Source organism: Lepus europaeus, chromosome 4, assembly GCF_033115175.1.
Source record: "Lepus europaeus isolate LE1 chromosome 4, mLepTim1.pri, whole genome shotgun sequence".
Classification (NCBI taxonomy): Eukaryota; Metazoa; Chordata; class Mammalia; order Lagomorpha; family Leporidae; genus Lepus; species Lepus europaeus.
In genome coordinates, this window is record NC_084830.1 from 40,870,122 (window position 1) to 40,897,996 (window position 27,875).

The 27,875-nt window shown below is 42.9% G+C and overlaps 1 protein-coding gene and 1 pseudogene across 3 annotated transcripts in view; one reads left to right on the plus strand and one right to left on the minus strand.

The window, feature by feature from the left end:
* RRM2B (ribonucleotide reductase regulatory TP53 inducible subunit M2B) overlaps positions 1-27,875 on the plus strand; it is a 40,362-nt gene continuing 12,487 nt past the window's right edge. For 2 of the 3 annotated variants that reach the window (XM_062188162.1, XM_062188163.1), the window contains exons 1-6: positions 1-128; positions 11,576-11,716; positions 15,887-16,003; positions 17,457-17,590; positions 18,054-18,148; positions 23,602-23,735. In XM_062188162.1, coding sequence (XP_062044146.1) covers positions 81-128; positions 11,576-11,716; positions 15,887-16,003; positions 17,457-17,590; positions 18,054-18,148; positions 23,602-23,735 — 669 coding nt within the window. In that variant the 5' untranslated portion in view covers positions 1-80. The remainder of the gene's footprint in view (positions 129-11,575; positions 11,717-15,886; positions 16,004-17,456; positions 17,591-18,053; positions 18,149-23,601; positions 23,736-27,875) is intronic. The other variant, XM_062188164.1, reaches the window with a different exon arrangement.
* LOC133758160 (serine/threonine-protein kinase A-Raf-like) lies at positions 6,102-7,831 on the minus strand (annotated as a pseudogene).

Sequence of the window (27,875 nt, forward strand, 5' to 3'; positions counted from 1 at the left end):
CACCTGGGTCCTGTCACGGTTAGAGGTGGCTGGAGGCGCACAGTTCCCTCGGCAGCAGCTGCACGGGCGGAGTCTGCGCGATGGGCGACCCGGAAAGGCCGGAAGCGGCCAGGCCCGAGCAGGGTGAGGTAAATGTTGCAGTCGCTTCTCTCCCCGCCCCGCAGTCACGCCTGGCCCTTCCGTTGTAAATTGCCGCGGGGAGCTGCAAGTTGGGGATACGCAGTAGGGAATTTTTGTTGGTTGTCCTCAGGAGCCCCGGGTCGGAGTTGGGAGCGCCCGGGAGGCGTCCCCGGGGAGCGGCGGGGAGGGAGCCGGGTTTCCGCTCGGCCGCTCGGCTCCGAGGCCGAGGCCCCGGGGTGCAGCGCACCCCGCGTTGATCCGGGAAACTGAGGCGAGGAGGGCGGAATGTGGCAGGTCCACCGGGATGGTCTAAGGGAGTGGAAATGGACACAGGTGGATGGGGGAGGTGGCCGAGGGGACGGATCCTAACACCGTGAAGAACAAAGTGAGGCGGCCAGTTGGGCGCCGGTCGTGCTACTTTGAATCTTGGGGGCGTCACTTTCTCCATTTGCACAGTGGAAGTGATACTAAGTGCACAGAATAAGTAAAATGCTTTATGCAAAGTGCCACGGCAGTTGTGGGTTCCTGATAAACCTGTCACTTGTCCAGGCTCTGAGACGTCTGTAGTTACAGTAAAGACCAGGGCTGTATGGCCCCTTAAGCTGTTGCTCCGTAATTTGCAAACTCTGTTATTTTGCAAATACTTATAACCCGTTTGTGAACAAGAGAAATGCTCTTTGTGCTCCAACGGGTTGCTCTGTGTGGTATCTGAGTTATTACTGTGAAGACTGGGCATTTATGCTGAGCCCTGCATTTCTTGTTTAGAAAGTTTAAATTCCAGATTTGGGATTTGATTGGACTTACTTTTGGTTTTGTGAACATTTAGTAACAAATCAACAAATTGCACATACCCCTCAAATGTTTCTTCCTCTTTTGATACAAATACTGTACAGTTAGTACCAATTTCCTCACTCAAATGGAAAAATTTGGATTGTCTGTGCTAAAGGCACCAGCAGCTGTTCAGGCTTAACACCTAGAAGTTAACTTTAAAAAAAAAAAAGTTCATTTATTTTCATCTGTTTGAAAGACACACTCCCCAAATGCCCACAATGGCCTGGCTGAAGCCAGAATCCTGGGATTCCATCCGGGACTCCCACATGGGTGGCAGGAACCAGATGACTGTGCCCTTCATTACTGCCTTCCAGATGCGTGAACAGGGAGCTGGCTGAACAGCAGAGCAGCAGGTGCTCAAACGGATGGTGGTCTGATAGGGAGTGCTACTTAACCCAATGCCACTTAACCCACACGCCCACCCCGTCAGTGTGGTACAGACACAGAAAGACTGGGGCAGAATTTTGGTCTGAGAATAAATTTTACATAATGAACACCTGGAGCAAAAGCTTGCTAGTTGAGGTCCTAAAGGGTGCTTAAAACACACTTTAGGTGGCATGGCTCCATTTGAGATCTGCATCGCAATCACCTGGAGTACTTTGTTAGAAATGTAAATTACTGAGTCCACACCCCAAACCTAGTAAATCAAAATCTTTTGGGATGGGTCTGAATGTGAATGCTTAACAAACATCTTTTAAGAAACTCCATAGATGGGCATGAAGTGGGTTTATGATCTCTTCAAAATTTTTGTAGCTTTTCTCAAAATTAACAATTTTTATCTAATTCATAACCCCTATTCTGCAGGTGAGAAAGTTTAGGCCAGGAAACATTAAATAACATGCCCAGGAGTCAGCAAGAGACAGATTTAAAATCAAGTTCTTGTATCTCTATGGTATTCCATCAATTTTGTCAGATTTGGTGGGAATGGAAGAATGGAAATTGGAATGTTTACTGAAAATTTGGAAGGTTCCGGCCATATATTTAGATAAGAATTCTAAATATTGGCTGCTTATAAATGAAACAAGCAACATGGTACAGTTTTTTAACATCTATTTAGTGAGAGAAATACGCAGGAAAGTGAGGGCTTTATTTAGGGGAGAAGGAAGTCTAGAAACTAAGTTGGGTCTGTACCAGGCAGAGAGCAGGCCAGGAGCCCCGTGGAGCGAGCCTGCAGTTTGGTTCAGCCACAGTTGCGGGCAGAAAAGCAGAGAAGGCTGTGGGTCCAGAGGCACAGGACTACATTGACAGGGCCCACCATGCTGCAGGCCTTTTATTCAGAATGAAAATGAGAATGAGGCCTACAAATAGTGTACACTATGACATCATGAATAGTGTACACTGTGACATCACAAATATTCCACTAAGTGGGGGAAGTAGAAGAGAGAGAGAGACAAACAGATGGAAGTGGGGAATTGGGGCTGGAAGGGAGGTAGGAGCCATGTAAGATGCCACATTGTCCTGGCATGCCCAGGCATGCTGCTGGGACGCCTGCAAACCAGGCAGAAACTGAAGGACTGTTTTAGAAAGGACAGGAGTGTTGTGAAGGGATGCCCACTGGCAAACTTCCTTTCAGTCTTTCACCACTTTATACCTGCACAGCAGCAACTTAACTGTCTCTCCACCTGCAGCCTTACCTGTTGCAGGAAGCGACCAGTTGAGGCCGGTTTTGCAAGTGGGGAGGAGAGTTCACTAGAGCAGTGGAGCACAGAGAGAAGTGAGCAGTTAGATTTATTAAGAGACGGCAAGGGAGCAGTGGGTGAGCTGATAACAGCTGCAGCGTGAACTCTACTCTGGGAGAAATGTAGGTGAGGCAGATTGTCACCTCCAGGGACTTTTCCATCACTAGTAGTTTCCTTATTGCTGGGGATTGTCACCAGGGGCTTCCTTATTGCCAGGGCTACATTACCTGTCATCCAATCCTATTTACCATCGCCAACTCACTTCACTAAACCAGTGCTTCCATGTTAATTCCCCCAATAAAAACTTCCAAAAGGGTCTCAATAACTATAAAAAAAAAAAATGGCCCATTTCTCAAGCTGGCAAAGTCTTTTTGAAGCTGATTGCCACATCTTAAATTCAGGTCCCCTTTTGCAGCTCTAAAATTGATGCTGTAGTCACTAGCAAAACCTAGTTGTTATTCAGGTCCCCTTTTGCAGCTCTAAAATTGATGCTATAGTCACTAGCAAAGCCTAGTTCTCTTTTCTTTTTTTTTTATTTTTGACAAGCAGAGTGGACAGTGAGAGAGAGAGAGAGAGAAAGGTCTTCCTTTTTGCCGTTGGTTCACCCTCCAATGGCCACCCCGGCCAGCGCGCTGCGGCCGGTTCACTGCGCTGATCCGAAGGTGGGAGCCAGGTGCCTCCCCTGGTCTCCCACGGGGTGCAGGGCCCAAGCACTTGGGCCATCCTCCATTGCACTCCCGGGCCATAGCAGAGAGCTGGCCTGGAAGAGGGGCGACTGGGACAGAATCTGGCGCTCCGACCGGGACTAGAACTCGGTGTGCCGGCGCCGCTAGGCGGAGGATTAGCCTGTTGAGCCACGGCGCCGGCTGTTTTTCTCTTTTCTAATTCAGCTTCTCATAGATGTCTGATTATTCTTCCTGGCGCCACCTCTGCTCATCCTAATTCCTATGTAGAAATGTTCTATGGCCATCCATAGGAACGGTTTTCAAACTATGCCCCACAATGAATACTGGCACCTGGGGTTTGGGGGTGAGTGGGGAACAAATTGGAGTATGAGTCTCCAGGCCCCAGATGTTTGAAAATTGTTGGCCTGCAAAATGAATTCCTAATCTCTTAGCCTGAATGATATATAGAATCTAGATACTTTACAGAATTTTTTTTAAACTGTTGACCCTTTGCTTTATCCAAATCAGATCATGTCTGCCTTTCCTTTTGTTTGTCCTGCACCCATTTCAGTGTTTTCACCCCAGCTGGCTCTTTGTCTATCTGTTAATTAAACACTGGCATTCTCTAAGGCTGCATCCGCAGTTGTCTGGCTTCTCTATGGATTCTCCCTATATAATCCCATCCCTTCCCTTGGCAGCCCCAGTGGGGTCTCCATCACTCCTGTGTTGTGGTGGTGTATTTTCTGCTGGACACTAGATATCTTGAAGCCAAATTATCATTTTTACCGGCTACACTGACTGCTTTAGGGCTTTTGTGTTTGTAACCTGCTGATGTATCTTGGGTTGCTGGAAGAAGGTGCTTCAAATTCTGTTTACCATCTGATGTGAGAAAGAAGTTTTTTCCTGATTTATTGTTATTCTCAAGGTACTAAGACCCTTCTGTGTGCCTCTTCTTTCTTATGATCAAGTGCACCTGATGGCTGGAGCTGAAAATATTTAGCACATCTTAATTTGTCCTTATGTTGTTCCAAATCCAACTTTTTTAAAAAAACAGATTTATTTATTTATTTGAAAGATTACACAGAGGAGAAGCAGAGAGAGAGAGAGAGAGGAGAGAGAGAGAGGAGAGAGAGAGAGAGAGAGAGAGAGATCTTCCATCCAATGGTTCACTCCCCAGTTGGCTGCAACGGCCAGAGCTGTGTGGATCTGAAGCCAAGAGCCAGGAACTTCTTCCGTGCAGGGGCCCAAGAACTTGGAACATCCCTGCTGCTTTCCCAGGCACATTAGCAGGGAGCTGGATCGGAAGTGGAGCAGCTGGGACTGGAACTGGTGCCTATAGGGGATGCTGGCGCTTCAGGCGGCAGCTTAACCCACTGTGCCATAGCACCGCCTCCCCCCAGTCCAAATTTTTAGCAAGAATAATTATACTCTGAATATTTCTAAACTCAATCTCTTCTTGTATATGTTTCTACTGTTGATGTCCCAGTTCAGGCAAGAGATGGATAATTCAATAATCTTTTTCTTTTCTTTTTTTTTTTTTTTTAAGGCCTTATTTATTTGTTTGAGAGGTAGAGTTACAGACAGAGAGGAAGAGACAGAAAGGTCTTCCATCTGCTGGTTCACTCCCCAAATGGCTGCAGTGGCTGGAGCTGGGCTGATCTAAGGCCAGGAGCCAGGAGCTTCTTCTGGGCCTCCCACCCAGGCGCAGCACTTGGGCCGCCTTCCACTGCTTTCCTAGGCCATAGCAGAGAGCTGGATCGGAAATGGAGCAGCCAGGACTCAAACTGGTGCCCATATGAAATGCCGGGACTGCAGGTCGCGGCTTTACTCGCTACACCACAGCGCCAGCCCTGTTCAATAATCTTTTAATTGTTTTGTGAACTTATAATTTCATTTCTAGCCACATTTTGACAAAAGTAATCCTAAACACAGATCTGACTATGTTGCTTGCATGATCAAAACCCTGCAGTAGATCCCAATTGTCTAGAGATCAGGTGCCAAAATGTTGTATGTCAAAGTAGGCCACTTTGATCTACTCCAAAATTTAAAAAAGCTTTTTTGTTTTCTTTTGTCAAAATGATGACACTGAGGTAAAGAATGTATCAAAAATGGTTATAAGAAAATAGCTATGGCCAAATTCACATTTTTACATTCAAGGCCATCCTATGGGCTTTGACATATGAGCCCATTCACCGAACAAAATTGATATTCTCCAAACCCAACTGATGAAACCCACCTTTTTATATTTTATTAGTGTTAATGTTTATAACATTGTTTACGAAATCAATCCATGGAATCATGAGACCATTTTGGTGAACTCATTGTTTTATTAATTTACTTATTTATTTTTGCCCAGCAGAATTCTGTGTTTCTTGGTGAAGAAAGAGGGGAGTCCTTGAGTGGCAGGGGACACACACACAAGGGGACCCCCAAATCCACGTGGTGTGCTTGGAGCTTCAAAATCCAGGGGAAGGCACATCAGGCACAAATTCCAGAGAGGTTCTGAGTGGAATCCCTGCCACAAATCCCAGCCATTGGGGATGGAGGAGCTCCCCAAATTTACAAGTATCTCCAAAGCCAAGAGCAAAACAAATTACGGAGAAGGCAGGTGTCTCAGTCTTTGGGGGAAATCCCCCAATAACAGATGAACTGGAAGAGCACTTTGGGGCCTCCTTATCTTCCAGAATGGGGCATGGGGAATCCTGAGACAGTATTAAGGTGGAGAAGGCACACTGATTGGTTGGTGGGTGGGCAGGGCTCCTTGCGTGTTAGGCTGAGATTGGCCCTCGCTGGCTGAGGGTGGGGCCTAAGGCACAAGGCAGCCTGCATGGAGGAGGCAGGCAACAGCTGTCAGCCTGGGTGCTCGCAAGGACAGTTTGGAGGCACTCAGCTCAGCCTTGGGGAGTGACTGTTGCAGCAGTTCCACCGCTCCTCGTGCTGGAACTTGAGGCAGTCAGCAGGTGCTGCATGGCCTTGGAGCAGTTGCTGGAGATTTTTGCCGAGGTTCCAGCCACGGCCCACCATAAAGATGATCTGGTCATGGCTGCCAATGTGGCTGTAAGGCAGTGAGCCAGTCCTGAGTTGGTGGAGTACGACCCTGGAGGCACAGACGGCTGACTGGAAGCTGTAGGGTTTCAGGTCCTGCATGCAGATCACCTCAGCACGGAGCCTGAGGGCTGCCCCAAGGGCTGGGCCCTGATTCACCACGTCTGCACAGTAGGCCAGGCTGGAGTTGTCCGATCACCACAGGGAGCCCTTCGTGTGGGAAGATGCTGTTAGACTTGAGATCTTGGTGGATGATGTTCTTGGCATGGAGACAGGCCATGCCCTGGGCAGTCTGCCGGGCCATGTTAGTGAGCTAGACCATGTCAGAGCCCATGGCAGCCACGTGTAGGTAGTGGTAGAGACTGGAGCCCTAGCACCGCTGTGTGGTGATGGCAAAGTCTGGTTGGGTCGTGAAGCCGGCAAACAGCAGTGTCTTCCTGAGCACCTGCATCTCAATCTTGAGGGCCTGGGCCTGTTTGGTTGTGGGCTGGGCCACCTTGAGCACATGCCACCATCCACAAAACACTGTGCCCAGTGAGCCCATCCCAGTCCTCTTCAGCAGCTGCACCTCACTGAGGGTAATAGCTCGAGTCCCAGTATTCCAGGTTCTTCACTTTTTTCTTGTTGCCCATGGACTTCTGCTCCCGCCACCCTGATGGTGATTTGGAATGTGGGGACATCCTCCCTGAGGACATGCTGACCAAGCTAGGGCTCCCACCAAGGGCTCTATCACCACCACCTCTACCACCAGTGGCATCAGTGCCGTGACTGAGCAGCAAGCTAGCTGCATGAAGCTAGACTCCGTGGGGGCTGTGTTGTGGACCATGTGGACCTTGGGAGTGGACATGGAGCAGGGGCGCTGAAGGGGAGCATTGGCCAGGGCAGGGAAGAGGAAATGCTCTGGGTCACGGTGCTGGGTGCAAGAGCTGGGGCCTGAGCGGCTCATTCAGGGGCTGATTGGAAGGAGCCTCATGCTGCCTGGAGCCTCCAGACAAATCAGTGCTGTGGTAGAGCTGTCGGCACTCCTGTCCACACACACTGTGGGGACCTTGGAGGAACAATGCTGGTGGAACTTGTAGCCACAGGTTTGGCTTCGGAAACCATGGGACAGAAGCTTAAGGCAGGAGTCACAGAATGCCAAGCTGAAGTATGTCTTCTGTACAAAATTGATCAGCGGGCCGTCTTTGAGGACCTCGACAACAAGCTCCCTTCTATCTAAGGGAGGCAATGGCTATTTCCCAGGCGGTAGCTGCCTTTTGCTCCTTGATGAGTCGGCAGACCACACAGCAGTCCTGACTGAGACCCCGCACTTGAGGGCTTGGCCTAAAAGGTGTAGACACTCATGCCACCCTGGACAGTTACCACCATGTGTTGCTTGTTGGGCAGGTACACCTTGATGATGTCCATGGCCCAGGATGGCTTGGCCCCATTGGCAGGGGGACCTCGTGGCAGCTCTTTGGAGCCTAAGACTTTGTCAAGACGGGCTGACATACTTCTGGGCAGGTGCCCTGAGGCTCCTATCACACTGCTATAGCCGCCACTGCCTCCATGTTGGGCCTGTTTTGTTTTTGTTTTAAATTGCACTTTAGATAATAGATGAATATTTATATCAAGCATAGCAAGCATTTTCTTTGCATATTTAGAAACATTTCTTTTAATCAACTTACTACTAACCTATTCTGTTGATGTATCAGTGCTGTAAAATATCCCGAGACACATAGGTTTTAGAAAACCTATGGCCAGAAGCTAGTTCTAGGGGCCGGCATTGTGGTGCAGTGTGTTAAGCTGTCACCTGTGATGTCTGCATCCCATATGGGCACTAGTTTGAGTCCCAGCTGCTCCACTTCCAATCTAGCTCTGTGCTCATGCATGTGGGAAAGCCATGAAGATGACCCAACTACTTGAGCCCCTGAAACCCCTGTGGGGGGAGGAGTTCCTGGCTCCTGGATTTGTCCTAGCCCAGCCCTGGCTGTTGCAGCCATTTGGGAGGTGAGCCAGCAGGTTGAAGATATCTCTCTCTGTAACTCTGCCTTTCAAATAAATAAATAAATAAATAAATCTTAAAAAAAAATAAATAAAGGCTTCTCTAGGGTACTCACATACTTCTGTTCCCACCCCATTCGAGTTATACTTTAGCAGAAACAGTTGTCTTTATTTCCTATCCTATTTATACCAGTTACACATTTTACCAACTATACTTGTAATTATTGTAATTTAATTAGATATCATGTAAACTAATATAATAAGTATGCAAAGAGAGCTGTAGAAAACTCAATGAAGGTGAGTTGTTAAAGACAAATTGTAGGGCAGGCACTTGGCCTAGTGGTTATGATGCCAGTTGCTACCTGCATCCTATATCCAAGTACCTGAGTGTCACACCTGCCTCTCCAGACTCCAGTTTCATGCCAATGCAGACCCTTGGAGATAGCAATGACGACGACTGCTTGAGTTCCTGCCACTCACATCAGAGACCTAGGTTGGGTTTCTGACCCCTGACTTTGGCCTGGCCCAGCCCTGGCTGTTGTAGTCATTTGAGGAGTGAATCTGCAGATGGAAGATTGTTCTCCCTATCTCTCTGTTGCTCTGCCTTTCAAATAGGTGAAAATCAATAACTAAATGTTTAAGAATTGATGTGATTGGTTGCAAGCGCCCATATGGGTTGCTGGCACTGCAGGCACCAGTTTTACCTACTACGCCACAGCTCCAGCCTCTAAAAACACATTTAGAAGTGAATTTTCACTGGGTGTTTGTGACATTAGAGGGACCAAAGGGTTCTGCAGAGTACATTTAGAAAAAAAGTCACTAGAACATGCTGTCTGCTACCTTTCAGGTTCTATCTGCTTCTGTTGTCCCCCACTTATAATGAAGTCCAGATTTAGAAAATTACTTCCAGTTCTTTAAAAATATCACATGGAGGGCCACTCACCATCTTGTGGACCAAAGAAATAAAAGCCTCCAGTCTGCTAAAAAAAAAAAAAAAAGTCACATGGCATTAAGTCTTTTTTTCCACATTTTCTTTCTTTGAAAATATTTGTTCTTAGCTCAGATCTACAGAGGGTACCCTGGAAGCCCTAGAGCTGAAGAATGCATGAACTTCCTGAAATTGTGCTAGAATGTGTTTTTGTGCGTTTATCTAAATATTGTGAAATAAGCAATAACTTTCAGAATACTCTTCTAATCCAGCTTTTCCTGTTAGTTTGCATGTTATCAAGATAGAACAAGAAGAATGTATATGCAAATGTGACTTTCATTCTAATTTATATACTAATCCAGCAATTTCATAGATCTTAACACTGATCAATTATTTATCAGCATTTAAAAACTCTGTTCAGGACCTGTGCTGTGGTGTAGTGGGTAAAGCCACCGCCTGTGATGCCAACATCCCATACAGGTGCCAGTTCATGTCCTGGCTATTCCATTTCCTATCCAGATGAAGCTCCTGGCTCCTGGCTTTGGCCTGGCCCAGCATGGCCTATTGTTGCCATCTGGGGAGTGAACCAGCAGATGAAGGATCTCTCTCTTCTCTCTGCCTCTCCCCTTCTTTCTGTAACTCTGCCTTTCAAATAAATAAACAAATCTTTATCAAGGGGCCTGACACTGGTACAGCAGGTTAGGTCATCGTTTGTGAGGCTGTTCCAGTCCTGGCTGCTCAGCTTCTTATCCAGCTCTCTGCTAATGTACCTGGAAACACAGCAGAAGATGGCCCAGTGCCTGGGCCCCTGCTACCCATGTGCGAGAGCAGGATGTAGTTCCTGGCTCCTGGTTCTGGCCTAGGCCAGCCATGGCTGTCGTTTGGTGAGTTAACCAGCAGTTGAGATATCTCTCTGCCTTTCAAATAAACTAAGTTAATTAATTTAAAAAAAGCCCCACTCACTTCAGGATCAGAGTACTTGGTGCTGTGATGTCTTTCCAAACTTTCAGTATGACTGATACCTAATCCTTAGTGACGAAATATAATGAAAAGAAGGAAGTGAAGATTGGGCTTCAAATGCTGCACATGATAATAATAGCGTTTAGAGGCATCCATGGAAGAGCAATGTGGGCCGAGACAAGTTCGAAATTCTCTGTTAACCATAGACCTCTGCTGTCTAGCTAGAGCTTCAGTTCCAGCTCATCTCAGTTACACTGAGTACCTCACTGTAGTTCTCTAATTATTTTGTGAGTGAAGAAGATATCGATTGATCAAATACTCATTATGATTCTCTGAATAAAGGAACAGCCTTTAAAATGCCAACTAGCTGTTGCAACCATTTGGGAGTGAATCGCAGATGGAAAACCCATGTCTCTCTCTGCCTCTGCCTCTGCTTCTTTGTAACTCTGCATTTCAAATAAATGAATAAATCTTAAAAAAAAAAAAACGCCACCAGAAATAGGAGTAACTATACGGAAAGGACGTGATGAGCAAAGGCTGGTTGTTGGTTCAGATAATTAATATAGTGTTCAATTAAACTTAGAAAAATGTTAAAATCAAGTAGCTTGTGGCAGTAGGCTACTCATACTTGCATTCTATGTCAGAGAAGCACTGAGGGGTCATTTTGTCCGTAAACTTAGAAATTTACCCACAATGATACTTAACTGGTCTATTTTTGTACTTATTCTCAAAATTATTATTATAATGTGTTTTAAAGATTTTTCATGTATTTCTTTGACAGGCAGAGGGAGGGCAGGAGGGAGGGAGAGAGAAAAAGAGAGAAAGAGAATTAGTTCCCTTCTACTTGTTCACTTCGTAAAGGCCAGTAATGGCCTGGCCTGAGCCTGGCCAAAGCCAGGAGCCAGGAACTCAACCCAGGTCTTCCATGTGGGTGGCAGAGACCTGGTCAATTGAAACACCCCTGTATCAGTAGGAAGCTGGCATCAGGAGCCGGAGCCAGGCACTGAATCCTGGTACTTTGTTATGTGGTAACGATATCTTAATTAATAAGCCAAACGCCTTCCCCTGCAGCATTTTTTGAGTGCTTATTATACACCAGGCTTAAAGGACTTCTAATCCTCAGAAGAAACCTGTGAGGTAGGTATTATTTTATGGCTGAGGTTCAGAGAAGTGAAGGCACGCCCTATGGTCACCAACTATCCAAACACTATTAAGAGGCAGTCCTCAGATATTCATAAGGGTCAACCTCAGACAGGTTGGCTCTGAAACCTGCGCTGTTTCCCTGACTTCCCCAGATGTACGTGTAGGTATACATGAAGAGGAAGAGTCCACATAACACGGTGTTTGTACTTTGCTTTTCAAAGAGGTTATCTCCAGATACCAATGAAGATGAAGAGCCGCTGCTGAAGAAGAGTTCTCGCCGCTTCGTCATCTTTCCAATCCAGTACCCCGACATATGGAAAATGTATAAGCAAGCACAGGCATCCTTCTGGACTGCAGAAGAGGTACGAGGCATGACCCGCGTTGGCATTCATGTCCGCTCCTGAGACAGTGTTCTCCGGCCTTTGGTTTAGACTGCTTTCTGTGAGCATGCTGCTTTCTGCAAAAAAAAAAAAAAAAAAAAAAAGGCATCTCATTTTGCCAGATGTTTACTTCTAATATATTATAGAGCATATTCTGTTTTTAAACGCGCCTCTGATTTGCTATAACCAAATAAGACTAGCCTTTACTTATAATAAGCAGAATAAAATTGCAGTTGTAGTTAAAAAAGAGTAAAAGCCTGGAGGGCCCTGCTTTCAATTGAGTCACTCTTCTGGTTGTACAGAAGGATCTGGCACATGGAGTTTGCCCTTCCAGGCACGTAGTCACCCCCTGAGTCTGCCAGGCAGAAACCACAGTGCTCCTCCCAATCTGACCCTGCCGTCGCCACATCATAGCCGGCACAGATGCCTCTAACAGGACAGCTGTAGAATGCTTTCTGACAATGTGACAGGTTCTACCCAGGAAATGAGTTGAGCAAAAGAAATTAGAATATGTTTGCTTGTTTAGTGAGGACAGTTGATCATGCAAGTGATTGATTGCTCCGTAATCTAACGGAACACACAAATAGTTATTTCATCTTTTTTTTTTTTATAAAACAGACTTTTAAAATATTTTAAAAAGGTTTAATTATTTACTTGAGAGGTAGAGTTACAGACAGAGAGAGGGAGAGACAGAAAAGTCTTCCATCCACTGGTTCACTCCCCAAATGGCTGCAGTGACTGGAGTTGGGCCAATCCAAAGCCAGGAGCCATGCAGCTTCTTCCAGGTCTACCACTCAGATGCAGGGACCCAAGAACTTGGACCATCTTCTACTGCTTTCCCAGGCCATCAGCAGTGAGTTGGATTGGAAGTAGTGCAACCTGGACTCGAACCAGCACCCATATGGGATGCCAGCACCACAGGCAGATGCTTAACCTACTAAGCCACAGCACCGGCCCCTGTCTTCATATTTAAATATGATGGATGATGCCTGCATTGCATTCTTGATCTGTAGATTGTGTGGGGTGTGTGTGTGTGTGTGTGTGTGAGCATGTCTGTAGATGTATCTATGTGGGTGGATCTATTTGCTTGTTTTTCAAGAGATTCTGTACTTTGAATTGATTCTACACTTTGAACACAAGCTGTTAACAATATAGCATCTGGAGCCTAGGTGAAAGCCTGCTGTACCACTTACTCTAGCTATGGAATTGGAAGTGTTGCTTAACCTCGTGTATCTCATCAGTAAATTAGTCTGTACTAAATAGTACCTAGCTCACTGTGTTGTAATGAGTTATTTACAATGGTACTTGGTACTTAGTAAGTACTAAATAAATGCAAATATTATTTTATCCATAGAATGGGGAAGATTTGACTTAGAAATCAGTAAACACTCAGTTAGAACTTTTCTTTTACACTAATTTCACCACTTACCCATCTTTCATTCATTGTATTGTTAGATTGTCAACATCTTTGTTATAAATGAGTTGCCAGATAGAGCGAAAAGCCAAACCCAAACCAATACCTCATGTTTTCAAATCTGGGTCATAAAGCTTGGCACACCTGACTGCCTCTAACCGTCTGTGGTTTTCAGAAAGTTTTTGGCTAGCCAAGGTTCAAAAAACAAGTGGAGTACACAGGTGGCTTTTTCACTCATCATATTAAAGAGGGACTTGTAGCACTTGGATTTCTTGAAACTCATTTGGAAATGTAGTATATGTTCTATTACTAAGAATCACTCATTTTAAAAGTAAAATAGGTTGATACAAATTTCATAATAAGATTCAAATATGTAGTTTCAAGGAAAGTCAAATAAATTATTAGTTCTACATATTTTTCATTAAAGCAATTGTATAAGTTCCCATCTCATCAGCTTTAGAGTCCATTATTTTATTAGTGGTTGAGTTTAATTCCTAAATATGGCTCACCAGTAGAAACCCTGCTTCAGAAGAGAAAAGGTCTGGGGCTTGGTATTTTCTTCTTCTTCTTCTCTTAATTGTTTTTAAATTTACTCAGGTGATTCTGATAATAAACTAGTTTGGCACCGATATTTAGATGGCGGAATTGAGTGTTTTCTCTGATGCAAGAAGATTGAGTGTGAAGGTTTACATTTCCAGAAGGGAATACAACCAATATAGTATAAAACTTGAAGCTGAGCATTCAAAGAGATAAACTTAATATTAAAGAGTAAGAACTTTATAATTTTAATATTGGAGTATAATGCATAAGAAACAGGAATATGTCAGTTAAGCTCTTTTTTGTTTTTAAGAGTTTATTTATTTATTTGATAGAGTTACAGTGAGAGGGAGAGACAGAAAGAGGTCTTCCATCCACTGGTTCACTCCCCAAATGGCTGCAACGGCCAAAGCTGGGCCAATCTGAAGCTAGGAGCCTCTTCCTGGTCTCCCATGCGGGAACAGAGTCCCAAGTGCTTGGCCATCTTCTGCTGCTTTCCCAGGCCATAACAGAGAGCCAGATTGGAAAAAGAGCAGCGGGGACTAGAACCGGCACTCATATGGGATGCTGGCGCCGCAGGTGGCAGATTAACCTACTGCTCCACAGCGCTGGCCTGATTTAAGCTCTTAATAGAACAGAACTTAATGGGACACAGTTATTTATTACAAAGGACAATTATATATTTTAAATGTTTATGAAGTTACTATGAAACAGTTGAGAAATTTTTCTAATACAAAGTGGTATCTACAAGTATTGTGGACTAAATATTTGTATCTCCCTAACATTCATACATTGAGCCGTAATCCTTACTATAATAATGTTTCAAGGAGGGGCGTTGGGAAATGATTAGGTCATGAGGGCAGATTCCCCCATGAATGAAATTACAAGTGCCCTTGTTCTTTCCTTCATTTTTCCACTAGGACAATTTTAATATCTCTAAATTTTTAATTTTAATTTTAATTTTTAATTTTAATATCTCTAAAGTACATCCTGGCCAACTTGTCCATTATCCAGAAATTCAGATTCCTTCATAATATTTTTTCAGAAACTGAATCTTATTATTTATATTTAAGGGTTGCAACATGATGCTATTAGATACATATCAATGAGACCTTCAGAGAGTTCATGGAAAATGAAAAGCTTATTTTGATATAAAAATTTGAAATCCATACATAGTTTTTTCATAATATGTATTTTTTCCTGAACTTTTTTTTTTTTTTTTTTGACAGGCAGAGTGGACAGTGAGAGAGAGACAGAGAGAAAGGTCTTCCTTTTGCCGCTGGTTCACCCTCCAATGGCCGCCGCGGTAGGCGCGCTGCGGCCGGCGCACCGCACTGATCCGATGGCAGGAGCCAGGTGCCTATCCTGGTCTCCCATGGGGTGCAGGACCCAAGGACTTGAGCCATCCTCCACTGCACTCCCTGGCCACAGCAGAGAGCTGGCCTGGAAGAGGGGCAACCAGGACTAGAACCTGGTGTGCCGGCGCCGCAAGGCGGAGGATTAGCCTAGTGAGCCGCGGCGCCGGCCTTTTTCCTGAACTTTTTGAAGACTCCCTGTGTATGTGTGTAGTAAAATGGTTAAGAAAGTGCAAGAAGTTAATATATCCATCATCTCACAGTTTGGGAAAAATTAACTATAATCTCATTTAGCAAAAATCCTGATTATAATATATTATTATTAACATAATGTTTTTATTTTGTTTTGTTCTTTTGTAATGTGTGTATGTGTGTGTGTGTGTGTGTTTAAGATTTATTTATTTAGTTGAGATGCAGAGTTACAGATGGAGAGAGGGAGAGACAGAGAGAGAGAGGTCTGCCATCCACTGGTTCATTCTCCAAATGACCACAACAGCTGGAGCTAGGCTAATCCAAAGTCAGGAGCCAGAAGCTTCTTCTGGGTCTCCCACATGAGTGCAGGAACCCAGGCACTTGGGCCATCTTCTATTGCTTCCTCAGGCCATCAGAAGGGAGCTGGATCAGAAGTGGAGCAGCCGGGACTCTAACCAGTTCCCATAGGGGATGCCAGTGCTGCAGGCAGATGCTTAGACTATTATGCCACAGTGCAGACCCCTCTTTTGTAATGTTAACATTTTTGCTCACAGTTTGCTGGTAATGGGTTCTCCCTCCTTAATTTTGGAGTGAAAGTGAATTTTCAAAGTACTTTAACTGCAAGTTAAAATTTTTGAAAATCTCTTATTCCAGGTTGACTTATCAAAGGATCTCCCTCACTGGAACAGACTTACATCAGATGAGAAATATTTTATCTCTCATGTCTTAGCCTTTTTTGCAGCCAGTGATGGAATTGTAAATGAAAATTTGGTAAGTTTTTTTTTTTTTAAATTTTATTTTTGAGTCCATTCATAAATTATATCCGTAGGATAATTAGATTGACCCTGAGAAAAGATATCTTAGAATAGGCCAAACATTTTCAAGGATTAAGTGTCAGAGGAAAGGAATGTATAAGCATATTTCTGTCACTTGACCAGCCGAATATCATAAAATGAAGCATAAACTGTACTAATTGAAACTACTTACAATGCATGAACATGTGTTTGATTGTTTACCCTCAGATAACGATACTAATAGAGAACCCATGCCTACGTAACCTTCTGGATCTCTGTAGTAGAATACTAGATTGTAGCTCCCCATTCAAAAACTTGTATGTTGTTGGTCAGGAGATATAAGAACTTTTGTCTTGAACTAGAAGAGGCTTTATTTATTTATTTATTAAGAAAGCTTTTATTTAATGAATTTCATAGGTACAGCTTTAAGGATGTAGTGGTTCTTCTCCCCCCACACCTGCCCTCCCACCCCTACTCCTGTCCCACCTCCTACTCCCTCTCCCATCCCATTCTTCATTAAAATTTGTTTTTAATTAACTTTATATACAGAAGACCAACTCTATAGTAAGTAGATTTCAACAATTTGCATTCACACACACACAAAGTATAAAGTACTGTTTGAGAACAAGTTTTACAGTTAATTCTTATAGTACAACTCATTAACGACAGAGACCCTACATGGGGATTAAGTGCACAATGATTTCTGTTGTTGGTTTATCAATTAACTTATTTATGACATCAGTGATCACCTGAGGCTCTTGACATGAGTTACTGAGGCTATGGAAGACTTTTGTGTCCACAAACTCCGTCAGTATTTAGGCAGGGCCATAAACAAAGTGGAAGTTCTCTCCTCCCTTCAGAGAAAAGTACATCCTTCTTTGATGGTCCTTTCTTTCCACTGGGGTCTCACTCACAGAGATCCTTCATACAGAACATTTTTTGCCACAGTGTCTTGGCTTTCCATGCCTGAAATGCTCTCATGGGCTTTTCAGCCAGATCCAAATGCCCTAAAGGGCTGATTCTGAGGCCAGAGTGCTGTTTAGGACATCTGCCATTCTATGAGTCTGTTGTGTGGACTGCCAGAAGAGGCTTTAATAGCTCTATCTACTATTGAGAAAAAATGACAACATGAATTCTACAAAGGAAGATCAGTATTTTTGGTAGATGTTCTAAAATTTATTTGGTTTTGTAGGTGGTATTTTTACCCAAGAGACCAAATCATTTAATTGCTTACAAATACATTGTCCCACTAATACATTGTGAAAAGTTGATGGAAAAACAATATTGCTTAAGATACTGCTTAAGAGGATCCATAGCCTTTCTGACCTGTTTGCTGCCGTTCTGATGTCCAGATTCTAGCTGGTGGAGTTTAACGCAGGCTTCAGTGGGAGTCCACAGGACTGGATGTATCTGTTTCCTTGTTTTCTCAGGTGGAGCGCTTTAGTCAGGAGGTGCAGGTTCCAGAGGCTCGCTGTTTCTATGGCTTCCAAATCCTCATTGAGAATGTCCACTCAGAGATGTACAGTTTGCTAATAGACACTTACATCAGAGATCCCAAGAAAAGGTATTATTGCTGGAATCTTATTTACAAAGGTTTATCCTGTTGTTTTATTATGTTAAAAGCAAAATCTATTTCAAAACTAAATATTAAGAAAAGTTTATTTAAATATAGACACTTATGAACATAGTATTTTCTATTGCCTAATAATGTGTTGGGTTAAAAACTTACATAGAACTAGTTCATCTTCAGTATTGTATCTTTGAAAATTATTTATTAGCACATTCTGTTTGGAAACAGAATGTTCACGTTGTTGGTTTTGTGTTAAATAATTTCTGAGTCACTGATTTTGAATTTCATTTTCATTTCTATATTTAATGGACATGAAAAAATAAACTACAAATCTGATAATATATGAAAGAGTTACAATTATTGTCTCTGAATTGTTAAAATGGTTGAATAGGAAACACAAAACAAAAAGAAAAACAAGTGAGTGACTTTGTCTGTCTTAATTCTCTTGTTTTTGCAGGGAATTTTTATTTAATGCAATTGAAACAATGCCATATGTTAAGAAAAAAGCAGATTGGGCCCTGCGATGGATAGCAGATAGAAAATCTACTTTTGGTATGTTTCTCTAATTTATATATCATCAAATTTACCACAGGAGATATGATACTATTTTATATGGTATGATTGTCAGCACTAATCCAAGTCCTAAAATGGGAAAAAGAAGACAAATGTCTCAATATGCACTTTTACTTAGAATCATTATTCATAGTAGTTAATTAGAAAGTGATAGTAAAATAAAGCACTTATCTATTCTTTTTAATAAGTCAGAAGTTGAAAAGTTAAGATATCAATGCAAAATGACAGGTAAATATTAGTCACATAGAATCTATCAGGGGTATTGTAGCAATTCAGTTTGTACCTGATTTTAAGAATATTTATTTTAGAAATTTTTTTTCTTTTTTTCATTGGTTTTTGTTTTATTTTGTTTTTTGTTCTTTAGAAATTTTAAATAAGTCAATCTTAATTTTTTTGTTGGACAAATATCTAGATTCCAAAAAACTAAAGATTAGTGCACTCAACCAGAACAAGAGACATTTTGCAATAACGGGCTTATATTTCACACACACACAAAAATTGAATTGAAGCACCTTTACAGATGTGTTGAGATCCAAGAACATTTATTTTTACTTATTATTAAAATATATATTTTATTTATTATATTATAGAGATAAAGAGAGAACAGAGAAGGAGAATAAGTGACAGAGCTTTCATCCGTTGACTTGCTCTCAAAGCCCACAAGGCGCAAGGGTGGGCTGGGCTGAAGCCAGGAGCCAGGAACTCAATCCAGGTCTCCCATGTGGGTGGCAGGGACTCTACTACTTGAGTCATCTACTGCTGCCTCCCAGGGTACACATTAGCAGGAAGCTGGAATCGGAGCCTGGACTTGAACCCAGATACTCCATTCGGGATGCAGGTATTCCTAGCTGTGTCTTACCAATCAAGCCAAATGCCTTCCACCCATAACAGTTTTTAAAGGAAGTGATTAAGACTGTATCTTATTACATAGTAGTTGCTCAATAAATATTTAAACTTAATGAAAATATTGATATATTTCTTTGAATAAGTACATATATCATTCTTATCTGTTTCATAAATTTTACTCTACTTCCTGGTTTGATTCATTATGTAGGGAACCACATCTCAAAATTTTTATTCTCTAGTCTCTTTGTACTGTTAAAAGTCACTGAGAACTCCAAAGTACTTTTATTTTTATAAATTATGTCTATTGATATTTCTATATTAGAAATTAAAACTGAGATTAAAATAGTTATTGGTTTACTTTAAAATAACAATAACTAGCCCATTACATTTTAACATAACTTATACATTTTTATTTTTGAAGACCCTACATTTTCCAAAAAGTGAGCTTAGCATGCTGTTACATTTTCACAAAGCTTTTGCTGACTTAATAGAGAAAGCTGGATTATCCTATCTGCTTTTGCATTCAGTTTGCTGCAGTTATGTTATTCTGGTTAAAGTACATGAAGAAAATTCGATTTCACTCAAATATGTACTTAGAAAAGAGAGGAGTCTTTTACTAAGCTTTTCAGATTATTGTGGATTTGCAATGTAGCCTGTGGAAAATAACACCGTGCACTCATGCAAGATTGGTAGTAAAATAAATACTATTCCAGTGTTATTATGAACAATTTTTTGGAAGATTTATTTATTTGAAAGGCAGAGTGAGAGCGAGAGAGAGGTTTTCCATCTACAGCTTCACTCTCCAAATGGCTGCAACAGCCAAGAGCAAGGAATTCCATGTGGGTCTCCTACGTGAGTGTAAGGGGTCCAAGTACTTGAGCCTCATCCTCTGCCTTCCCAGGGGCATTAGCTGGAGGCTGAGAAGCAGCACAGCCAAGACTCTAACCGAGATTCAATACGGGATGCTAGCATGGCACATGGCAACTTAACTTATTGTGCCACAATGCCAGCCCCACGAAAATAGTTTTGACCTCACAGATCTTGTTCTGTGGCACTCAGGGACTCCTGGAGCACACCAGAGAGCCAGTGACAGCGTGCAAGTATGGGCCAGTGTGTAGTACACCAGGGGAGAAATATGTTTGCATTGCTTTTAGTTCAAGAGTGAGAAACGCAGTGGTTTTCAGTGTGCATAGAAATAATTCAGAGGGGCTGGCACTGTGGCACAGCGAGTTAACCCCCTGGCCTGAAGCGCCGGCATATCATATGGGTGCCAGTTCTAGTCCTGGCTGCTCCTCTTCTAGTCCAGCTCTCTGCTATGGCCTGGAAAAGCAGTAGAAGATGGCCCAAGTCCTTGGGCGCCTGCACCCACGTGGGAGACCCACAGAAGAAGCTCCTGGCTCCTGGCTTTGGATCAGTGCAGTGCCAGCGATTGCAGCCAATTGGGGAGTGAACCATCGGATGGAAGATCTCTCCCTCTCTCTGCCTCTCCTCTCTTGTGTAACTCTGACTTCCAAATAAAAATAAATAAATTTTAAAAAAATCATCCAGAGAATTTGTGGAAAAACCCTGGAGAATCCAGGTGGGGCTGAAGAATCTGCAGTTTCCACTAAACTGGTTCTCTTGCAGATAAATGATTTGGGAAGCACACTTTGGGGAAAATGGGCTCGAGAGAAAAAAAAAAGAAGGGAAATAGGCCAGTGTTGAAAATGTTCGCATGGCTGGGCACTGGTGGGAAACCACGATGGGGCACGGGAGGCAGGTGTTCCGTGACAGCACCCGAGAAAGTCAAGGTGAAGAGAGAGAGGACAGGTAGAGCGCAGGCAGCGAGCAGCCACCGGGCTTCAGTTAGCCTTCCTGCTGCTTCGTCCCCAGGCACACTGGCTGAGGGTTCCGACTCAGGGTCTCAGAGGAAAGAACGCGCTCTAAGTAGTGACCTAGGGGAGTGGGATATGTGGGAACAGAGTACGAAGGGGAAGGGAAAGGAGTGAGGAGCGCATTGGGGGTGGCACCGCCAGTAGCGTGGAAATACCACCTCGCTTGGCCGCTTGGCCGTTTATAATTCCTTTAAGCAGCCCAGCAGGAGCAGACTCGAACCTCCCCGGCCACCTGCAGCCTTCCGGGGCCAGATCTTTGTCCGGCCACCTGCAGCCTTCCAGGGCCAGATCTTTGTCCGGCCACCTGCAGCCTTCCGGGGCCAGATCTTTGTCCTCGGACTGACGAAGGCAGCTCTTGCATCTGGCTTAGGGCTCTGCCTCTCGGTTTTGGTGACTTCTCCGCGTCTCCTACACCAAGTAGGATCCAGTAAAGCAACTGCTCTTGCCTTGCATCCAGGCTCCCAGAATTCTTTAGTTTTTAGCTAAAGAGAACCCAACAATATGCATTGAAAAAAGTATTAGTTGTTTTAAAGTGTATATGTGACAGGAAGATTCAATCTCTGTAGAGCTAAAAATTTTTAATTATATACTTGCATAGTTTTTAAAAATTCAGACATTCTGTTTCATTTTAAAATATCCTTAAAGAAGCTTAAAACAATTATATAGATTGAACCTTTCCATATGTAATGAAACTGCATTTGAAAACGCAAAAAAAAACCCAAAAACCTGTTATGCAATGTTCGTGCCTTGCATCGTGAAGAGCAGCTGTATCTTAAAAGTGCATCTTTCCCTTTTCTAAAACAAGTCATGAGACCATTACGTTTATTATGGTTTTTAGATGAGTTAACTTTAAGTCTGTTTTTAGTTCACATATAGGATTATTCTCAAAAAATGTGTAAAATTACCCCTTAGTAATTCTTTAACCCTCTCCAACAAAGAATAGCCTTCCATAACTATTTGTCATGATTTTTGTTGTTTAATATTCACATGAATGCATAGAACAATTAAAATAGCATTTTTCCGCTTCTCACAATATTTCTATTTTAATTATAGTCTAGTTACCTTACAGATAATTATCTAGAATATAACCGTCATGTCAAGAAATGTATCAGTTATAACTATCCACTGTTTTATTAGTAAAATGAAAACAGAGTAAGGTATACGTTAAGTTGATAAAACATTCTTATTATATTTCTGGCTATTAATAGACAATTTGAATGACTAAGTATTTGATATAATCTATGTATCTGATATGGTTTAAAATAATCAGGGAAAAGAAGGACAAATCAAAGCATTACTCAGAGATAACCAGAAATAGTTAAACTTAGTCATCTTCCTTTTTAAATTTAAATATAATTAATTATACTTGTTCTAGAAACTATATTCAGTTTCTGCGTCAAAATTTTATAGTTTCCATAGAAATGGATTTTAATGTCTTTTATCGTTTAGTTCTTACTGTATAGTTTCCATTGTGCCCCTTCAGGGCACATTTGTTAAGTTCCTGCAGTTACTGAGATACAAACTTCCATGTCATCTGTGAAGGGTTTGTAGCTCTTACACACTAAGCTGTCTTTATCTCACAGTCTTTTTTTTTTTTTTTGACAGGCAGAGTGGACAGTGAGAGAGAGACAGAGAGAAAGGTCTTCCTTTTGCCTTTGGTTCACCCTCCAATGGCCGCCGCGGTAGGCGCGCTGCGGCCGGCGCACCGTGCTGATCCGATGGTAGGAGCCAGGTGCTTCTCCTGGTCTCCTATGGGGTGCAGGGCCCAAGGACTTGGGCCATCCTCCACTGCACTCCCTGGCCACAGCAGAGAGCTGGCCTGGAAGAGGGGCAACCAGGACAGGATTGGAGCCCCAACCAGGACTAGAACCCGGTGTGCCGGCACCGCAAGGCGGAGGATTAGCCTAGTGAGCCGTGGCACCGGCCTATCTCACAGTCTTATACAGACCGACTCTCTCCTTTTACATGTATAGAAGTAAAACTACTAATCTTGGGCATGTGTGGTGTGGTGACATCAGGGCCATGCAAATACTTTTGGGTTAAACTATAATCATCTAATAAAGATAGCAGTTCAGATATGATGCCAGTGTAGACATTTTAGGGGATGGGCTTCTACTAAGTTCTCCTAACAGTGAGTAACCTTTCAAGTCGGCCGTTCTATGTTTAGCAGGAGACAATCATTTTTTGTTTATATGATGAGACATTTTATCCAATAGATGTCTTTGCTTGGGTTTATCTATTTTTTCAATTATAGATGCATGGCAATATTTTTTAAATGTTTTCAGTTAGTCTGTAGGGTACCATAGGACTCTAAAAATCAGTCTTAGCAACCTTCCCTCCTCCCAGAAGCAGACATTTGTGGTAAAGTCTGTCTTCTACTTTCCACTCTTACCCACAGTATGTATGCACACACAGATGTATGTCCTTGCAGCCACAGGCATGTGTGGTACACAGGCTAGCCTCTTCTTTCATCGCGTATGCAGGGCCATTCGTTACCCAGACACCGAGTCTCCAGGACTCCACTTCCCGCTGTGTTAGGGAGAGGTGGAACGGTGCCTCCTCTGAAGACTCTTGGCCATGGAACTAACTTACTAATTTTGTTTCTTAGCAAAATAGCTGTGGTATTGTGCAAATAAAGCTGAAGCTCTATAAACCTGCAAATGTCTGTCATATATGATATTTCAGAAAGTGCAACTATTTCATGTCTCCCAGGGGAAAGGGTGGTGGCCTTTGCTGCTGTAGAAGGGATTTTCTTCTCGGGATCTTTTGCTGCTATATTCTGGCTAAAGAAGAGAGGTCTGATGCCTGGACTCACTTTTTCCAATGAACTCATCAGCAGAGATGAAGTAAGGGTGAAGTGTTTTTTCTGTTATTGTTATGTTTGAATTCATATTTCATGTTCATTTATTTATCTTTCCCCTGGAAAATGCTTATGGTGATACAAGTATCCTGGTAATTAAAAGAAAGTTGAAGACACTGCATTTTCCTCCTGTGTCTCTTCCCATTCTTCCTTAGTCTCCTCTGCTCACCCTTCTCTCTCTGTGTACTCCTGGATTCCTGCCTTGGCCTCACTCCTGTTCTGTGTGTAACCTTCTGGCTGATCTTATTTATTCCCATGGAATGAACTGCTATCTAAATGCTCACAACTTTCCCAAATTTGTCTTTCTTCAAAAAAAGAAAAGATTTATTTATCTACTTGAAAGTCAGAGTCACAGAGAGGGAAAGGGAGAGGGAGAGGGAGAGGGAGAGAGAGAGAGAGAGATTGATTTTTCATCCACTGGATCACTCCCCAAATGGCTGCAGTGGCTGGGGCTGGGCCGGGCCAAAGTCAGGAGCCAGGAGCTTCCTCTGGGTCTCCCACGTGGGTGCAGGGGCCCAAGCACTAGGACCATCTTCCACTGCTTTTCCCAGGCCATTAGCAGGGAGCTGGAAGTGGAGCAGCTATGACATGAACTGGTGCCCATATAGGATGCCAGCACTTCAGGCAGAGGCTTTACCTGTTATGTCACAGTGCTGGCCCACCCAAATTTGTCTTTATCCCAGGTATTCTTTCCTGAACTCCAAATCCATATTGGTATATCCAAGTGCATGTTAGACTTTTTCTCCTGGAAGGCCTAAGAAATCTAGTATTTCAGAAATCAAACTTACCATGTAAAACCCAAGACATGTTTTTCCTTCTGTTTTCCCTGTCTCTTGGGATTATTCTTTTATCCAGTCATCCAGTTTGAAATCTGGGAGTCATTTTAGATTGGTTCTTTCATGGAAAGCCAAGATACTGTGGCCAAAAAAAAAAAAAAATGTCCTCCAGGAAGGATCTCTCTGAGACCCCAGCGGAAAGAAGGGGCCATCAAAGAAGGATGTACTTTTCTCTGAAGGCAAGAGAGAACTTCCACTTTGCGTATGGCCCTGTCTAAATACTGACAGAGTTTGTGGACTCAAAAGGCTTCCATAGCCTAGGCAGCTCATGACAAGAGCCTCGGGTGGTCACTGTTATCATACATAGGAGTGTTAATTGACAAACCAACAACAGAAATCACTGTGCACTTACTCCCCATGCAGGACCTCTGTCCTCAGTGAGTCATACTATGAGATTTAACTGTAAAACTTGTTCTCAAGCAGTTTTTATATTTGTGTGTGTGTGTGTATGCATGCAAATAGTTGAAATCTTTACTTAGTATAGGGTTGGTCTTCTGTGTATAAAGTTAATTGGAAATGAATGGAGAATGAGACTGTAAATGGGAAAGGGAGGAGGAAGTAGGGCTAGGAGGGCAGGTATGGTGGGAAGAATCACTGTATTCCTAAAGATGTACTCATATAATTTGTACTTACTAAATAGAATGTTTCTAAAAAAAAAAAAAAGAAAGAAAGAAAGAAAAATAGATTGGTCCTTTTTTTTTTTTAAAAAAGGAAATATTTATTTATGTATTTGAAAGAGTTACAGAGAAAGGGACAGACAGATCTTCATCTGCTGGTTCACTCCCCAGATGGCCACAATGGCTAGGGCTGGACCAGGCCAAAGCCAGAAGCCAGGAACTTCATCCAGGTTTGCCATGTGGATGTCAGAGGCCCCAGCACTTGGGCCATCTGCTGCTGCTTTTCTCAGGCCATTAATTTGGAAGTGGAGCAGCCAGGATATGCACCAGCACTCATATGGGATGCCAGCCTAACAGGAGGTGGCTTTACCCGGTGCACTGGCTCCACTTCTTTTCTTTTTCAGCCACATCCATCAATAACTAAATATTGTTTCCTGTCTTAATCCATTTTGTGTTGCTATAACAGAACATTCAAGGTCGAGTAATATATATTACAAGAGGTTTATTTGGCTTATGATTTTGGTGCCTGGGAAGTCCACACAGCCTGGTACCACCCTGCAGCAAGGACCTCCCTGGCTTGGTGGAGGAGCAGAAAGGGAACCGCCACGTGCAGAGGAAGCCAAGCACGCAGGATGGCTTTACAGTTTCACAGCCTGCTCTTTAGTTAACTGTTTCAGTCACAGAGACCTGACCCACTTCTCCAGACAGCACTAATCCATTCATGAGTGTGGGAACTCCATGACCTAATTACCTTCCACTAGGCCGCATCTCTCAAAGGTTCCACCACCTGCACATCACCACACCGGGCATCCAGCCTCCAGCACATGAACCGTGGCAGACAGAACACATCCAGTGCACAGCACGCTTGCTGCCGCGTGCCCTTCCTGTCTTCCCTTCACTTTTCCCCACAAAAGGCAATTCAGAACTCTTCAGACACAAGTAGATAAAATTCCCCACTCTTTCCTTTATGTTTCTAATTGAAAATGAAAACTCTCGTTAGCCCATTCTATATATTGCATTTCGCTCGCTCTCCTCTGTGCTAGATCCTGTGCTCCTCAGAGCAGAGACTTGGTCTAACTTACCTTTCTGTTCTCATTGGTTTAGCCCATTACAGCCAATCAGTTCACATTGATTGTACTAATGATCTTGACTCCTCAACTTATTTCTAAGAGAGAGGGACACACATACACATGTACACACACACAGATCTTCCATATGCTGGTTCACTCCCCAAGTGGCTTCAACAGCCAGCACTGGGCCAAGCTGAAGCCAGGAGCCAGAAACTCCATCCAGGTCTCCCATGTTGGTGCAGAGGCCCAAAAACTTGGGCCATCTTTTGTTGCTTTTCCTGGTGCATTATCAGGGAGCTGGATTGGAAATGGAGCAGCCAAGACTCAAACTGGTGGCCATATGTGTACTGGCTTTGCAGGCAGAGGCTTAACCCATTGCACCACCACACTGGCCCCTGGACTGTCCTCTTTATTCCATGTGAAAGTCTTACTGTTCTAAAATCTGTTACATGCTATTTCTCCTGCCTCGTGGCCTGTCATATTTTGTGCTGTAACAAACTATTTTAATTGCTGTAGTTTCATGTTTAATAATTATTAGGATAAATTTCAAAACTTTCCTTTTTAAAGTATTCCTACAAGGTTCTGCTCAATTATTATTCCAGTTTGATTTTTGAATCAAAAACAATCTTACTGAGGTTTTGATTGAAATTTCTTTAAAACTTAAATTAATTTTATTCATTTATTGATTTAACAATGATTCATGCCTACCTTTTCTGTGGATTAGGTAGCTCTCTGTTGATTCTTTTTTTTTTTTTCTTTTAAAGATTTATTTATTTATTTGAAAGTCAAGAGTTACACAGAGAGAGGAGAGGCAGATAGAGAGAGAGAGAGAGAGAGAGAGAGAGAAAGAGAGAGAGATCTTCCATCCACTGGTTCACTTTGGTTGCAACAGCTGGAGCTGTGCTGATCCAGAACCAGGAGCTTCCACTGGGTCTCTCACGCAGGTGCAAGTGCCCAAGGCGTTGGGCCATCTTCTACTGCTTTCCAGGCCATAGCAGAGAGCTGGATCAGAAGTGGAGCAGCTGGGACTTGAACCGGCGGCCATATGGGAATGCCGGCACTGCAGGCGGTGGCTTTACCTGCTGCGCCACAGCACTGGCTCCTCTCTGTTGATTCTAATCAATACTTTCTTTGACATCTTTCAGCGCTTTGTTTGACATTCTGCCATTGGTAATTTGAAGTGTACCCTGGGGACAAATCTTGGAAAAATGGTTCATTAGTAAACTTTTTTGGATTAGCTGTTCAAAGAGAGTTACTTTAAAATGAATTTTAGGTAAATAATCTTTTCAATACAATCTTTAATTTGAGGATCTTCTCTTTGAATCCTCTTTTGGTTTTTGTTAATTCATTTAGAAAAACCCAAGTAATTCTGACTTGTGATCCTTTAAACTGAACTTCCTGCACTCCTCCCTTTGGTTACCTATAAAAGGATTTGTTTTTCTTTGTAGTTCAGAAATATTAATTAACTCTACCATGATGTGAGTCTATGTTAATTTTCTTGGGGATCCCATCACCTTATATCTGGCCTCATTATCTTTTTTGTTTTGAATTTTTGAAAATTTTCTTCTGTCCTTTTGATTTTCTGCTTTATATCATCTGTTCT